The sequence below is a fragment of the Lytechinus pictus genome, chromosome 10, assembly GCF_037042905.1.
Source record: "Lytechinus pictus isolate F3 Inbred chromosome 10, Lp3.0, whole genome shotgun sequence".
Taxonomy (NCBI): Eukaryota; Metazoa; Echinodermata; class Echinoidea; order Temnopleuroida; family Toxopneustidae; genus Lytechinus; species Lytechinus pictus.
Genome location: NC_087254.1, coordinates 32535306 through 32549110, shown reverse-complemented (window position 1 = coordinate 32549110; position 13805 = coordinate 32535306). Strand labels below are relative to the sequence as shown.

General features: G+C 37.1%; 2 protein-coding genes across 2 annotated transcripts; both read right to left on the bottom strand.

Annotated features, from left to right (window-relative positions):
- Window positions 1-1227: 1227 nt before the first annotated feature.
- Window positions 1228-3003, bottom strand: LOC129270100 (uncharacterized). Its single transcript, XM_054907507.2, has one exon. The coding sequence runs from the start codon at window positions 3001-3003 to the stop codon at window positions 1228-1230; it is 1776 nt and encodes a 591-aa protein (XP_054763482.2).
- Window positions 3004-7057: 4054 nt separating this feature from the next.
- On the bottom strand, window positions 7058-12111 carry LOC129270508 (octopamine receptor beta-2R-like). The gene is made up of 3 exons (XM_054907880.2): window positions 11778-12111; window positions 8754-9390; window positions 7058-7449 (listed from the first exon to the last, which is right to left on the bottom strand). The coding sequence occupies exons 1-3, from the start codon at window positions 12108-12110 to the stop codon at window positions 7229-7231; spliced, it is 1191 nt and encodes a 396-aa protein (XP_054763855.2). The 5' UTR covers window position 12111; the 3' UTR covers window positions 7058-7228.
- Between the last annotated feature and the right edge of the window lie 1694 nt (window positions 12112-13805).

The window sequence follows — 13805 nt, the reverse complement described above, 5'->3', positions numbered from 1 at the left end:
GATTTCTAGCGCCTTAAAGGTCAGTAACATCTATGCTTAAAAATTAACAATTTATTCATCACAATGAATTTTGAAAGTTGTCTGTAGATGGCATAGCACCATTCAAAGTTATTAGAATCAGAGCCGTTTTGATCACCCCCCCCCCCCCATCCAAGAAAAAAGAAAATGTGTCAGGTGATGCTAGACAGTCATTTTATGTAAAGAAAACAAAACAAATAAAATAAACATCTGTTAACAATTTTTATCACTAGTTTAGAAATGACAGCAATTTTGCCACATATCTCATATTTCTCAAGGCTGACATTTTCATTAATCTGATTTTCTAAAGTGATGATTCTGATAATCCAAAGCTGCCCAAAACAGGGAAAGGGGGGGAGGGTGAAATTCATTTGATTAGCACACATATTTTCTGCACATTAAGGAGAGTGCTCTCAAGAAATATGCAAACTACCTTGTCATTTGTTGCCTGTGACATAACAAAACACAATATTATTTGGAACAAGATAGCTTGTGTGAAAACAGAAAAATCAAAGAAACAGATCAACGAAAGTTTGAGAAAAATCTGACAAATAATGAGAAAGTTATGAGCATAGGAATATTGCGATCACTAATGCTACAGAGATCCTCACATTGGCAATGCGACAAAGATGTGTGATGTCACTTGTGAACAACTCTCCCCATTACTTTAGTATATATTTCACTTAAACTGCCTCTTTTATCACATCTATCAGTAGACCGTGTGTTATTTCTATAGGAGGGCATGTAATACATATTTTTAAAGAATACATCATGGATAAAGATTTTGTATCATAAGGAAAAGCAAGAGACATTTTTGGGGTATTTTATAGTCCATCAAAGGGAAAGTTGTTCACATGTGACATCACACATCCTTGTCGCATTGCCAATAGGAGGATCTCCATAGCATTAGTGATTGCAATATTCAAATCCTCATAACTTTCTCAGTATTTGTCCGATTTTTCTCAAACTTTCTTTGTTCTTATTCTTTTTTTTTGTTTTGACACAAGCCTACTTGTTCCAAAGGTTTCATTCCCCTATAACTGCCTAAACACTCAACCAACTAATTTGATTTGATAATTAACACAGTATAGCCCAAATGATATATTGTTTATATCTAAAGCAAAGGCAATTCTTGTACCATATGCATTGAAAATAAAAAAGAATATAATGGAAGCAGTTTTCCTGCCTTTTTTTTTTCTTGAACTTAAATCATTTCCAAGGGGACCAATTATCTATATCCCCTGGTCTAATGAACCGCGCATGTTCATCATCTCTGCATCCTCGAAAGTACGGGGTATCCCCTGCACGTCTTATTGGCACTTCTTCATCATCTCCCTTAGATAGCAACGGCAGCAAACCACAAAACGCTTTCGGTCTAAGATTCGGATAGGTCTTTACGATCCGGCCACGTTTCCGCCATGCAAAGAATCGATTGTATTGCTCATTGTCATTATCAAGTTTTATCAAGTAGTCGGCAAGATCTTTAGGAGAAGCAAAATCGGCAGCGAAGATAAATGACCCAGGTGGCGCCAGTCTCTCGTATGTCTCCCTTCGCCCGCCGTACACGACGGGGACGACGCCGTTCAAAAGACCGTTATCCCAAAACTTCTCTGTGATGTACTCGTCACACTGGGTGTTTTCCAACGCCAAATAGAACTTGTACGACCTCATCATTCTGGCGCAATTCCTCGATAACTTTGGTGTGCAGGTTACATTACCGCACTCACCGTGTATATCAATTGAAATGAATTGTTTTAACTGTAACACCCACTCGCGTCGCGGCCAAAATGTAAAGTAACAATTGCTGGCCATCCATGCTAGTAGTCTTGTCTTTCCCGCCGCGTAGTTTATGGACTGATCAAGGTCATCCATGGGATATCCTGGGATGTACCGCCCGTATGGGTGAAACAGATCACTTGAAGAATGGTACGTCATGGAATAATGGAAATAAACATCCCGTATAGAACTGTCCCAATTAACCATCATGTTGGGACTCTCCATTCCGTAGAAAACAATCTTCACTCTCTCGGTCGGAAGAGTAATAAGGAGTCTTTCTGAAATTTTGCTTGCGTTAGGTGCCGATAGCACCGGGGTAACATTTAGAATGATGGCATCGCTAGCAGCAAGCAGAGTTTTATTGTCAGTTGGAATGAGCTTGATATCACAATGCTGGTTTGGACAGAAGACGTGTCCAGTTGTTGGAGAGTCAGTGTTGTCCAAACTTCGGTCATCTTCGAACAACCATTCGAGATCTCTATACTCTGGCCAATATCCGAAAGGGTTCATATTATGTGTGTATATAGATACCACTTTAGTACACTTTGGGCGGTTTTTTACCCCATTTATTATGAATAAACTGGCATTTAGACCTTGGTTGATATGCTTACGTAGGCCGTAGTCTTTCTTGCTTTCCATGGAGGTTTTGCTTTTATTATTCACAATGTTCATACCTTCTCCCAACTTGCTTCCAAACGAAACGTTTGTACCACTTTCTTGATGGTCCGTACTGAGTCTTTTTATAGATCTTATCAAGTTTTTGTAATACCTTCTACCTCGTATAACCACATGCTCTTTTCGTAAGGAGTCATTTATTGGTTTTGGTGAGTTTTCTTCGGTATTTCTTGTGGACTTGTAAAAGGAACCATTGACTTGGGTTTCTTTTTCTGAACTTGCATTTCTTCGCGGTTTCTTATTCATCCTACTATTACCTTCATTCCGATCTGGTGGATGGATGTTGATGGTATCAATATAATCCTTGAATTCAATTGGACTTTGAATAGGTCTTATGCTTTGACAGGGGTCTCGGTGCTCCTTTTCTACACTGTCACTCCGCCTTCGTATATTCTGAAAGATTTCTTGATCCTCCCCTAGGTTACCAAGGTTTAGTAGTGATTCTTTGGATAGCCCACTGTCACTGGCTGTGTCCCGGTGCCTCCAAACGAGACGCTTAACATGATGGTCCGACTGAGTCGTCATCAGGTACATCGTTTCAAGTGCATATACAATTGCCACAAGGGATATCATCGTCCACAGAGGTAGTCTTGAGCCTTCCTTCCGACGAAGCGAAGGAAACACCTTGTAAGGTTTTATCTGTGATAAAAAGAAATGGGTTGACGACATGATTTGCTGGTTTTGTGGTAGCTGTTCCGCAAATCATTCCGTAGCCTTCTTTATAGGCCCCGGATGGTGCACCAATATTACAAAAATGGTTCAGTCGGAAATGTTAAGGGTTCTTTTTAAATGCTTTCAAGAGTTTCTTGTTTTAGTGACCCAGTAGACATGGTAGAAAAGGTAATAATTGATCTTTATATTCAAAAGACTTGGTTTCGATTCATTCATTTTGATTAAGATTATATTGATTTATTGATCAATTTGTAAGATTGCGAAATTCTGTCTGTTGGGATCAATATATCTTAGTCCCCCCTTTCCTAAACTGAGTACAAAAGCGTAAACATGACCATCTGATTGTGACTTTTTGCATGGTCACCCCCCTCCCTTCAAAACCGTGAATTGTATACAATATGAAGTGTACAGTAATATTTCAATTTATATCTCTTTCTGTGTTTCTGTTTGCACCTTGAATGAAGAACAAATAGGAATCGCCATTGCTGCATTACTACCTTAATATGATTCAATCCCGGATTCATTATCATTATAATTTCTCGAATCTTCATGTTATCATAATTACTGTTATCAATATTAGGACTACCACACCTTATCACTATTATCTTACATCATTTTCGTAGTTGTTTTTCATCATCATCATCGTCATCAACATCATAATCATCATCGTCCTCATCATAATCATCATCATAGTCATCATCATAATCATTACCATCATAATCATCATCGTCATCATGATTATCATAATCATTACCATCATAATCATCATCGCCATCAGTCCATACTACAAATTGCATACCAAAAATTACCTTTTTGATGAATAATCTTCCCCTCTGTCCTGGAATCATATTCAATTCGATTGAATCATCAGCTATCAGTAGGTTGTGTCACTTTCCTTTTCTCCCTTTGTATGTTTGAGTTCGCTTTCCTACTTTAAACGAGTGTTGAAGAATGAAATTCACAATCATTTAGATTACAGTACGCTCGCAAAAACATAGTTTAAAAAAATCTCAATTGTACTCGAGGCATAATTAGAGAGACTATAGCCCAATACCATGAATACCTGAAGACAACATGAGAGACACGCGTGGGCTTATTCAGGTACGGACCAAATACGTCGAGGTTTGGATATTAAATATTTGATCTGCGTTTGTTAGTTTTCATAAGAAACAAGTATTTTTAAGGTCAAGTGCCTGAAATTTTGTTTTCATGGCACCGGTATATGCTGGTATTTTTGCTGGAAGGGTGGGGCGAGGTCCTGACGTTTAAGAGGCTATACGCATATGTAGGCCATGGGTCACAGGGGGTGATCGGCAAGGAGTGAAGTAGGAAAAATTGAAATAGAATGAAAAATTGGGAAAAGGGGAGTAGGCTCAGACTGGGTCGTGTAACGCCAACTCTGATAATATCCTATTTATTCAATTGCGTAAAAATTACGTCAACTGTATCTCCCCTATCAATATACGACCTGATATACCCTGACGTCGCCCCTTCTGCAAACTATAATGCACGTGCAATGTTTCAGACCATAGACCATGAGGAGAGAAATATATATATAAAGATTATGTCTCCTCACGGCGTATTTATTAAGCATTTATTAAGTATATATATATATATATATATATATATATATATATATACCCAAACAGGCCCTCACATACTCTTGCATACAGACACATACCTTTACGCTAGAGTAATTAAAGCTTGACTTTAGATTGATTGTATTAAAGTTTTTTTTTCAGATCTATTGAGTTTGCTTGCGTGTGTGTTACGCGGGTGTTATCATTGTAATACTGAAGCATTTTAACGGCATTTAAAGGTGAATTCGACATACACAAGAAGTATTTGATAATATAAAATTTATAATTTCTTTTTTGGAAGATGGAGGTTTGCTCAAGGCCACCCCTCCCCTTATGGATTTATGCTAGTGACACATAACCGATATGCTGACGGGGCCTTTTCTTCGATCAAACGACATCTCATACTCCTATGTACTCTGCTGTTTTCTTCAGAAATGACATGATGAAGGAGCTCGTGAATAAGAATGCATAAAATCTTAACCTTTGCATTATATCAAAGAATTGGGAATCTACTTCAACAGTTCCATTATGTTTGTCATGTTATGGGAAAATGTATTATACGAATGATAATGCAGGAGAAAACAATTTAAAAAAATGTCGAGTACCGGCTGTAGGGTCTACCAATCAGAAATTAGTTTCTGGATTTTCTTTAAGAACATATTTTTATAAAAGAAACGAATAAGCGCCAAGTATACACATTTTCAAATCGAGCTGTAATGTTATTGTTAAGCGACAAACATTTCCTTCTTTACTTAAAAAATTGAATTTTAAAATAAAAACAATCCAAATTGTGCATGGTCCATTATCAATGCAATAACAAATAAATCTTGGAGCGACTTTACATTATTTACATTGTTAGTATATAAGAGCAGTCGCTTTTTAAAAGTCCATTTTGTTTTGCATGTAACAAGTAATCTTACTTTTAAAACTACAATGCGTTCATTTAAAATCAGAGCCGTTACAAATGAATGAACAAGAAAAAAGATTTTTAAGTGGTCATGTGGTCAGAAATGTCGACACTAAACTCCAACCTAAAGTACATTTTATCACGCAATCTGACTCACTTTTTTTTTATTATTGTCATTATTTTTTGTTTATTATAGTTCATGAACTTTCATTATCATATCGTTGTAAACAATATAGTCAGCCTTAATCATGATTATCGATTAATTTGATAATAAATAATATTAAATTTTATGCTCATATTAATGTTTTGATTTCCGTACAGATTCCAGTTTCGTATGATTCTATCGATCATTTCTCTCAAATTTCTTTCACATTTAGAAAATTTACAAACATGGAAAGTGACACAGTGAAAACAATGTTATGAAGAGGTCAGAAGAGAATATTCCTTCCTAAAAAAAAAAGACTTAACACTACAATCAAGGTCCATTAAAAGTATTTACAAGAAAATTCATTTACAAGAGCATTCAGTTTCTGAACTCACATTCCTTTGATTTATTGAGAAAAACACATTGCATTTAAGTCCTCTCACCCCCTGTAAAAATAGTATGGCGTCGAGAAGAAATAAATTTTTATAAAGCAAATTTCTAGGTTGGGCCAGGAAGCAAACATACCCCTCATTTAATATCATACCACTTTTCTTTGTAAAACTTTGTCTTTTAAATATATAATACAGTCAGTAGCGCAATGAGCCAAAACAGTGAGGGGACTGGACATGACATGGGGTAAAATTTCTAAATAATCTGCGAGCGAGCGAAACGAACGAGCAAAGATTTGACCTATTTTAATAAACAAATATCATTTTGTGATAGATATTGACATAATAATAATCATAATATATTATCATACATGTAATTCAGAGCTTTTTCTTTTCTCTTTTTTCCTTCCATGGTCGTGAAAAATGTGGGGTCCATAGCCCCAGTTCACATCTGTACGCCAGTGTACCATATAAAATGAGTAAGTGCAGTGAGCAATGAAAAAGTAAACTTTTAATTAATTTGCCTCGCGATAAAAGTTCGAATAATTTTGCCAACTGTCTGCTCGATGTGGCTATACCATTAGCGTACCTAAGGGGGGGGGGGGAGCAGACTGCCCCCCCTGACGAGTCACAACACATGCAAGGGACGTATCTCTGCCCCCCCCCTGACGAGTCAAAACTGATCCCTGACGAGCTAAGTGGGCCCCTCCTTTGAACTTGAAGACCTTTTTTTTTTGTCAATTTTATTCTGGTGCGAAATGTCCGTCTTTATTTGTGGTTGAAGACCTTTTTTTTTTTTTTTGCTTGTCAATATTTTTTTATTCTGGTGCGAAATGTCCTTTATTTGTGGTTGAAGACCTTTTTTTTTTGGGGGGGGCGGACGAATATGCCCCCCCCCCCCCTTGGAAAATCCTAGGTTCGCCACTGGGCTATACCATATTATTTGTCACATCATGTCTTACTCCCACGGCACGAGAGAGTGGAGCGATCTAGCAAAAGTATGAGGTGATTTTCATTCAATGATTTTTCACCACCGTTTGTCTCACTACATTACTCGTCTTATCCTTCAGTGCCATCGATTCAACCAACTTCTAAGAAGGTTACGGTAGCTGTTTCGAACTCTTCTGTTCAGGAAAGAGTATACCAAAGGGTCGAATAGTAGGTTGGAACAAACCAACCATGCCGTGAGGACATCTAACCAATGTGAGACATCCAAGGACAGGCTACATGAGTTTACGATGCCGTAAGGTGTCCAACATACGACGGTGGTTAGCACCAGTAAGGTTCCTGAGGAGAAAAAAGACAATGCAGAGAATAGAACATAAGATATATATATTTGAAATTTATACTCATAATCGCAAACTTCTAAGAACTTTTATAGTGTTAACATGCAGCTCCGTGTTTCACCCCCCCCCCCATTACATGGAAGGTATATATAGGTCTTCGATACGCTATAGTCACATATCAGCAGCTAACCCCGCCCTGCATGCATCACGAAACTACGAAAGCTTAAAAGTGGCACCCAGATGTTCAGATAATCATCTCGTCATGTCTGCATCTTGTAAAAGGAATGATCAGAATGATGGGGGGGGGGGGGGGGGTTCTCGTGATGTCTTCATCCCGTTGGAAGAGAATGATGACAAGATCTTTGATCCCGTTATGTCTACAGTCTTGTCATCTTATCATGTCTCCCACTGGATGTAGACATAACGAGATCCGAGATCTTGTCATCCCATCATCTCTTCTACTGGCTGTACACATGACTAGATCCGAGATCTTGTCATCTGATCATCTCTCCAACTGGATGTAGACATAACGAGATCCAAGAACGCGTCATTTTTATGATCATCTCTTTACAAGATGCAGATATGATGCCAAGATCTCGTCATATCATCTTAAAAAGAGATTTAGACATGACAAGATGATTATCTAAACATCTGGGTGGCACATTTAATTTAAGCTTTAGGCTATATCGGGTCGTGTGGTCTAGTGGTTATAGAGCATTGGACTCATAATCGCAAGGTTGTGAGTTCGAATCCCCACTCTGCCTTTGCATGTCTCCACTTTGATAAAAGACCCGAGAGTAATATCTGTCGTCAGTAACTTCAGCCACTATGACTGATCAACCTATATAGATATAAAACTTTTCCTAGGTAATTGGTTATATACAAGCTTGGCGTTTACCAGCAAAAAGCTGTCTTGCCGAGTTGCTATACGAGAGACCATACAACAGAAAACGGGAAAGCAGGAACAGAAGCTTCCATACGAAACTACTCCAGTAAACCATGTTTATATTACAGTTCCGGCTGTGCATGTACCCACATGATGATTTATCTAAACAAGCACGATGACTGAGCACACAACTTAATACTTTGTAATCTATTATGATATGAAATTTCTATTCAGCGAATAAATGGCTGACTAATGGTACCCTGAGATCACAATCAATATGAATCAATGTGAATTGATAAAGTTGGCGAGAGATGATAACATAATATTTTCAACAAACTGTGGTGGGGTCTGTGCCATTCACTCTTGGGGGGAAATCAATATAAATCCAAAACATGATATACATACAAAATTATATTTACCAGTAAGGGCAATTCTTTTCTCGATGTTTAGTTTCTTCTCCATGGACCTGTGGTTTTTATCCTTAGACCGTAATGCCACGACCCCCTGTTGAACAGTCTCATGTTCTTTGTTTTCCCTTCCAGCAAATTCAGGGTCAGCTTCTTCGGTGTTTGGAGATTGAGTGGGATGACCCAAAGTAGTTGTGGTAAGATTCAAGGAAGTAGCCCCTTCGTTCGGCTTGCCCACTTCTAAAACTGTCATCACATGACTAGCAGTGCCCGGTTGAAGGACAGCATGGGACCTGAGCAACCGCTTCTGGCGCCAGACGTGCAAGAAAACACCAACATAGCAGAATATCATCATAGGCACGATGGCACCATAGACGATGGTGACGAGTGTGGTATAATAAAAACAGTCATTCTGCCACTCTGGCAAACAGGTGTGGGCATTTTCTTTATATCTGATTTCAGAAACTACTCCAAACAACGACGGAAGGGCGGCTGCAGAGGCGATCACCCAGGTGATGACGATAAAAGCGATAGTTCTCGGTTTGGACAAAGGGAAGCGGCCAGGCCAGACAACTATCAGATACCGATCCACAGAGATGGCAACGACTGTGGCGAAGTTCCCGATGCCAAAGAGAATGCTTCCATTGATCTGTGCACAATCATAAACATTATACCGTATGTGAGTAAAAATAGAACTTGACCTTGACACCTTGTACAAATCCCCCAATTTAAGGAAACAATATATCATGAACGCATGATCATTATATATGGCTGGAAAGAGTATATTCTCCAAATAATTTGATACCATATTTTTGTGGTATTTCTTCATGCTTGAATGATCAGGAGGTATTCTTTGCAGTGATTTATATTTTGGTTTGCGCCAAAGTAAGACATGACTGCAATGGATGAGTCATAATCTCACATGAGTTAGTAAACATATTTGCTAATCCCTTTACAATGAAATTAGCTTGAGAAATGAAAATAAAATGTGTTTATTAAACAATTAAACAAGTACTTAAAAGGTGTTTTTAAATGGATTTTAATGCAACCCTTGTAGGATTATATCATTGACATCTGGTTTCATTCATTGTAGTTATGCCTTACTTTGGCGCAAATCAAAGTTTACATCACTGCAAAAATACCCCCTGATCATTCAAGCGTAAACACATACCACATAAATATGGTATCAAATTATTTGGGAGAAAATGCTCTTTCCAGCAATATATAATGTTTTTTACTCACACGGTAGTAAACGATTAAAGTGATTGGTTAACATTGGTTTGACTTTAAAAAATCTGAGCTAGAAGGTCACACTTGTCACCTGTGTCTGTGATATGTTACAAAAATGAAGCCCAGAAAAAATTGCGTTCGAAAATAATTATTTAGTGCTTCAAAAATTGAAATATAAAGTGACCGAAAACGCAATCTTAATTTCATCCCATACACTTATGTGTACTATTTAGGCGTCTATAAGACGCCTATTTACAAAATCTGGGTTTGCCTTGTAGTTTTAGCTTTTCATTCTCAATAATGGTTGTTTTCAGGGTTTATTAGTTCTAATACATGCACTTGTACACATATTTCATCTTGGTTTGAGAATTTTTTTAAATCGGCTGCTCACAAAGTTAAACAATACCTTTAAGTTAATTAGAAGTTAAACAATTGTTACAGAGTTTTTGTACCATCGATTCCATTTTGGGATGCAGAGGCATACCGAACTCAACATAGGAGATATAATATTTTAATCGCTGCATATACTTTTTAAATTTCAACTCCATGCTCACAACATAGGTGAGCTCCAGAAATAGCTTCAGAATCATTTGAGATAAACTCGTCGTTATCCAAACATTGTGTTTTTAAGACAAGTCAATAATTTGGGGTCTCGTCCTCAACTAAACTACCTTTTTATTGCAATATCTTGAAGATATGTCTATACAATCTCGGAAAATGTTGTACGAATTCATGAAACCTGATGCCTTTGCTTTCAGCAATTTAAGTTTGCCCCCATTAATTCATCGTAATTTCATTTTACACTCTTTTCCTATTAGACAGACAAACCACTTCCATCTCCACACAAACCCGGTGGGTGTTTCATAAAGCTGTTCGTAAGTTAAGAGCGACTTTAAGAACGACTGGTGATCGTTTCTTATGGCGAATTATCGATGGTTTTGCGCGTAAGAAAGGATCAACAGCACTAGCGTACCTACGGGGGGGGGGGGCAGAGAGGCAGTCTGCCCCCCCTGACGAGCCACCACCCATGCAAAGCCACCACCCATGCATGTATCCCTGCCCCCCTGACGAGCTTGAAAGACCTTTTTGCCCCCCCCCCCCCTGACGAAAATCCTGGAAAATCCTAGGTACGCCAGTGATCAACAGTCGTTCTTAAAGTCGCTCTTAACTTACGAACAGCTTTATGAAACGGCCTCCTGTTCTGTTTTTGCTAATAGTTTCTTCACCTTTACTGGACATGAATTCTAAAAAAAAAACAGTCTTCAATGATAACTGGTTCACAGCTCCTACATCAATTCTTTCAAACCAAAGCTAAAATTTCACCTCTTGCAGAAATATAATTCGAAATCATACATATGATTTTATTTCCGTTTTTTATATTTCTTTAAAATATTCCACATAAGTCTCATATTCTGAAAAAAAATACATATGCTACAAATATTTTTTATTTTTGGTTGCTTTTCGCAATTTGCTAGTTAAAAATTCTATTACCATCCCTGTTATCTAAGCAATTGCTTTAAAGGTGATATGTATATGTTTCTCCGTAAATAGAGTTAATATTGATCCAAATTTGAAAGAAAATTGATTTTTGAGTGAGCGAAGCGACCAAACAGAGAAGCGACTGGAGGATATACAGGGATTTACAATTAAAGAATGTAAACAAATCATAAAATGTTCGCCTTACTTTTATATTTTTATACATATTTAAATGGTAATATTAATCGTCATTACTGGTATCATCTATTATTTCAGGATCACCTTATTTCTAAAAATACAAAAAAAAATCATGCTTGGTCGAATACTTACCAAGCACGCAGCACGATGGTGGATCAGGAAATACCCGTGGTCGAACACCGATACGATGGCGAAAGGCGTACACAGTATTGTAAAACTTAGGTCATTTATAATCAGGTTCAAGATAAGCCAGTTATGGAGGTTACCCCGTAGAACCTTGTCACGAATGATCGCTGTCATTGCAAGAAGGTTAGCGATCAGGGCACCGAGGAAAACGATGAAAAGGGTGAGACCCTCAATGACAGCCACCAACGATGTCGACTCGTGGTAAATCGTGACATTATCAGATTGATCGTACGAGGTCGGGGAGGTATTTAGACTTGGAATCATATCAAGAGAAGACATCGTAATAAAATGCTATCTCAAAATGGGAAAAAAATATTGTTAAATTTGCTTCAAAGATTATGGTAAGAAATACCATACAGACAGTAAAATAATAAATGTCATCTGATATCTTAATGAATTGAAACCATTCACATAAACAGAATGATCATGTGACTTTTCTAACTTAAAATTATTGCCGGAGTCACGTATAAACATTTCAGTTTCATTGTGTAGTATTGAGTAATGATAACGGGATGGACGAAGTTTAACTATTTACAGGTGAAAATCTTTAATATTTCTTGCATTGGGATCGTCAAAAATTGCTAAACACACATGTCATTAGCGCTAGATATACATTGCAATGAAATATAAAATAAAACAGTTATGAAAACAAAATATTTATCTACAATTATTTTCATTTATTTAATGAAATAAAACACTTATGACAAAATTATTTATACACTCTAAAAAACGAAGAGCTACGAAGAGCGTGTATGGTGACTGCACTTCGGAGTGCTCATTTTTCTCATTCAAATTTGAACTAGACAAATCAGCACTCCGAAGTGCAGTCACTATACACGCTCTTAAAGAGCTAAATTAGCTCTTCGTTTTTTTTTGGAGTAAATTCAATTTTATTTGTTTACCCATCGCGATCTTATCAGTAATTTAAACACTTGTTAACCATGCTTTGGAGAGCTGCACAAGAAGATAATACAATATGAAAGTTGCAAACATAATTATATAACAAAATGAACAGCTGAACAAAGAAAAAAGAACATCATTTACACTGTAAAAAATGAAGTGCTAATTTGGCACTTACAGTGCTTGTATAGTGACTGCACTACGAGTGCTGATTTTCTAATTTAAATTTGAACTAGAAAATCAGCATTCGCAGTGCAGTTACTATAAAGCAACCACTGTAAGCGCTAAATTAGCACATCATTTTTTACAGTGTAGCTGGGAGGGGGGTTCATGTCAAGTTACTATTCCTATAAGAAAAGTTGCAACAGCTAAACTTGTATCTAGAATACATTTTTATCACGCAATCTGACTCACTTATTAATCTTGTTACTATCTTTAGCTTTCAAACTGAAGAGTTAGCAAAATAGTTCATGAACTTTCAATATCATATTGCTGTAAACATCATGAAAATTGATTAATTTAATAATACATAATACTTAAATTTTATGCTCATATCGATGTTGTGATTTCCGTAAAGTTCCAGTTTCGAATGATTCTATCGGTCGTTTCTCTCAAATTTCTTTCACTCTTAAAATATGTACAGACACGGAAGGTGACACAGCAAAAAAATTGTTCTAAAGAGGTCAACAGAGAAAATTCCTGCCTTTGAATTAAATAATAATATAATGTTTAATACTACAATCAAGGCAGAGGTGGCGGAACATCAGGTTCATACAATGAAAGTGGAGGGACACCCATTGTTGGCAGCCAAAAGGTGCCCCTCCACTTTCTTTGTCCGATCCCGATGTTCCGCCGCCTCTGAATCAAGGTTCAACAAGAGTATTTACAAGAAAAAAATGCATTTACAAGATCATTGAGTTCCTGAACTCACGTTCATTTGATTTATAGAGAAAAGTACATCACATTTAAATCATCCCACCCCATGTAAAAGAAAAAAAAAAACAATTCTGGTGCCACACTTATTGTGATAATGGATCATATACGACAAATATTTGGGATGTATTTTGAAGAATT